At 41.2% G+C, this 3,719-nt stretch overlaps 1 protein-coding gene across 1 annotated transcript; it reads right to left on the bottom strand.

Moving 5' to 3' along the window:
- Positions 1-308: 308 nt before the first annotated feature.
- On the bottom strand, positions 309-565 carry BJX67DRAFT_386614 (uncharacterized protein; the record flags this gene model as incomplete). Its single annotated transcript, XM_071034105.1, has 2 exons — positions 309-492; positions 543-565. The coding sequence occupies 2 exons, from the start codon at positions 563-565 to the stop codon at positions 309-311; spliced, it is 207 nt and encodes a 68-aa protein (XP_070880369.1).
- Between the last annotated feature and the right edge of the window lie 3,154 nt (positions 566-3,719).

Raw genomic sequence — 3,719 nt, 5'->3', positions numbered from 1 at the left:
TATTTAGAATTGTGCTAATAGACAAAAGTTAATATAATATAGTTGTAGGAATGCCTTGGTTGATAAAACAAGAACTAAGTATTAAGAAGAGAAATTATAATTAAAGGATACTAACTAGTTATAAAAAAACAAGACTGCAATATACAAGCTTATAATATTAAAAGAGAATTAGGGGTAATGTCACGGCGTGCAGGCTATATAGGTGCGATCCAGGCAGATCAGGCCGTAGGGTCTGGTCATAGTGATCTTTTGGTCCAGTTGGGAACATGTTGCCTGGGTCACATGTCGCTCACAAGTATGACCAGACCCTACGGGTAGATGGCGCTGACCTTAAGGTCAAAGGTTCGAATCCAGCTGTAGTCATTCAACCAGAAGGGTTGCTGGTGAGCATAATCAATTGGCGAGAGCCAATCGAGAACTTTTTGACGATCTTGCTCGTCTTGTCGGAGTTTCATATGGTGGATGTCTTTCTCTGCGGTTTCAGGGATATAGCTATATAATCAGCTATACAATCTAGTTAACTATCAGATGCTAATACTCACCACTTCACTTCGTCAATCGGCATATGGAAGAAAAGCTGTCTACTATATGCGGGAAGCTTTGGCGACACGAGAAATCCTTGACAACCTTTCTCAGGAGGAAAAGGAACGCATGGAGCAGATGGCAAATTCAAGCCGAATCAGGCGCAAAGCAGGACAGACTGGAAACCAGTCTGGGAGTCGTTAGTTGTCCCGATAGCCTCTTTGCCAGGTTAGGCGGCCTTGTATACATGCTTCGAGTGACACATCGAGGCTAGGTCAGAACAACAGTAGCAAGAGCTTAAGCATTATCAACTATGAGCCCATCTGACAAGCTTGCAATAAATATAGTGAAAAGGGTATCCACTAATAAGAATGCCGAACTTCTTCACTGTGTCGCGGTCAGGAAGTACTACGATTGGTGTAAACCGCAAGCCACAAGCCAAAACACGCGAGTGGGATCAGTGCAATTCTTTGATCAGCTGATGCGAGCTGCTGCCTATCCTATCACGTGTTACACATCATGTGATTGTTGCTGCCGGAGCTGTTTCGTTGACGGTTGAGTCAAGTTCCGGCCTGAAACCAGCATACCACCTTACCTTCGTGCCCGACACAAGCCCGATGCTGTCTCGACCGAATATGGCGGATAGTCCGGGGGAAAAAAAGCCGTACTCGTCGGACGAGAATGCGCTGCTAGTGCGGCTGAAAGAAAGAGAGGCAATGCCATGGTCAGAGATCGCGACTCACTTTCCAGGCCGAATGTGTCGTTCCTTCAAGTCCACTATTCGGCCAAATTACGCCATAACCAAAGGGTCGCGAAAACCTCGTCGAGGCAATTGAAAAGGGACTGGGAACAAAAAGGAAAAGCGGACAAGATGGAAGGCAAAGGTCAGGCAAGCCCCGGCATGGGCTTGACAATGCCCCGAAAGGCATCGAGATACCATTGACTCGACTGGCCGCGGAAGGTCATATCGTCAAGCAAGCACGTATTATTATCAACACCCGGAAACACCCGGCCCTTCAAAGAGGATACCTGGACGCACACACGCCGAGCGGGACGAATACCTACCTGAGAACCCCGAAAACATCAAATAATGCCAACAACAGGAGGAAACACCGGGTCTTGTCGGGAGGCTGAAAGGCTAAAGAAAATGGTATGGACTTGCATTTCCTATTCTTGTTGGGACGCGGCTCTTTTTTTTAATATGAAGAGATAGTTTAACTACATGATGATACATTTCCTTCCGAATCCCTCGAGACATATCTAGCTTTTGGCGTTGCAGACGTATTCGCGCTACCTTTGTTCCATAAAGAGTGCTTCCACGCACAAAATAGGTCTGGAAGTGTGACTTCCCGTTCAGGAGTATCCGCCATTATTTTTAGGCAATTAATGAGTGAGAATCCTGAGGATGGCAGTTATGCTCGCGACAAAGTATCCCAGTTTTCCTGTTGATATTCTATGATTGAAAGATTGATATAGCATTGCTCCATATCCAAAAACTCTCCAGAGAGGCGCTTAATCTTTAGATGATCGTCCGTCTCGTAGTATTCCCGTAGTTTGATGTCAACTACTTTATCAATTAGCAACATTTGATAATTTTGGAACCTGAGTGAAGGTAGCTAACCTTGTCCTGACCATATAGTAGTGCCATCTACAACAGGCACAATTGATACCAATAGTTTTACATAGGCTGCCGCCGTTAACACTGCATACCCCCGCCACTACTTGAAGTTCAACATGTTAATCAACGCGGGCAAAATCGAGGTGGTGATCAGTTCAGTCGGGGGATCAACTCGGTTAGGAAATATGTTAGTTATTCACGCTCGGTCATCAACTTAATAAATCAAATTATGAGAGAAGCAGAGCAGGCTAATAACTCCATATTTGGAAACACAAACTTATGCAGGAGCTTAAGGGAATCACTTAGCCCGATGTAGTACCTGATTTGCTTGTAGACTTCATCTTCTATACCCACTATTTCTTGTAGAGTGACCAAAGGTACACTGTTATAGAGTTGCATTTGTTATTGTGCTACTTGCTATAGATAACCATAGCCTGCCTGCCCACCTTGCCACTTCATACAGAAAATATCTAAAACAGGCTTAGTTCTGCCCTAACTAATATTTATGGATAGTTCCTTCTAGCATACTGCTTAGCCCGCGTAATCTTAAGGAAGAATAGAGCCAACTTACTAGGACAATCAAAATATCTACTCTAGCAAATAGAAAGTAGGCAATAGAACATGCTATTTATTATTAGGTATTATTAGATTATCTATATATATGCTCTACTACTTTAAAGTAAGAGTTTCTAACTAATATTAAGATAATATACTATCCATTTTAATAAGCCTATCCAATATACAGCTCCAACTCCTGTAATATAATCCTTACTAATGGCAGTACTATAAAGGTTATGGCCATATATTTAAAAGAAACCTTAGTAATCTATCTACAAATAACTATATTAAGATTCCTAATATACTAAGGAATGGTTATATCTAGGCTATAAAACAAGCTCAGGTTGATCGTGATAATTATGGTCATCCATAATCATCAGGAAATATAGTAACTCTTTAGGAATAGTTAAAAGAACTTAAAAAAGAACAAGATCATCTACTAAGCAAAAATAAACACCTGAAGAAGCTTCTTCACCATTATAATAGGTGGTTGAAAATCCTCTACTTGTCTATCTCTAAAGTTGACAAGCAGACCTTCTTAGCAGCTTATATCGTGAAATAGCTCAAGAAAGGCCTAAACAATTATATAATTGAATAATAATTCTGGTTTTGTCATTGATAGTGGTATTAAGTAAGAGAAAGAATTATATCCTACATGCGACGAATTTTTCAGACACGCGAAGATTAGAATATCCCTCTAGATAAAATTAATACAACAAACTGGTCCATTAAGCGCCCACCAGGAGGCTGTAGCCTGCGACTATAACTCTTGCAGCTATATGTAACAGCAATCAGTGTGGATTAGGGTTGGAGAGTACAGTAAGGAATATGAAATAATATGAAATAATATACACTGAGTGAAGAGGTATACATAAACTTCTATTCCCATATTATCCACTACCATCTTATAGCATAACTAGCTCTGTATATAATAATCCACGCTGGCAAAATCTAAGGCTCCTCTTTGATCATTAATAACAATCGCTTCTTTCCACGGGGTAGTTTAAAGTAGTGGATATCT

Source organism: Aspergillus lucknowensis, assembly GCF_044049455.1.
Source record: "Aspergillus lucknowensis strain CBS 449.75 chromosome Unknown BJX67scaffold_112, whole genome shotgun sequence".
NCBI classification, from domain to species: Eukaryota; Fungi; Ascomycota; class Eurotiomycetes; order Eurotiales; family Aspergillaceae; genus Aspergillus; species Aspergillus lucknowensis.
Note: the sequence above shows the minus strand (reverse complement) of the source record. Positions and strands in the feature narration are given on the sequence as shown.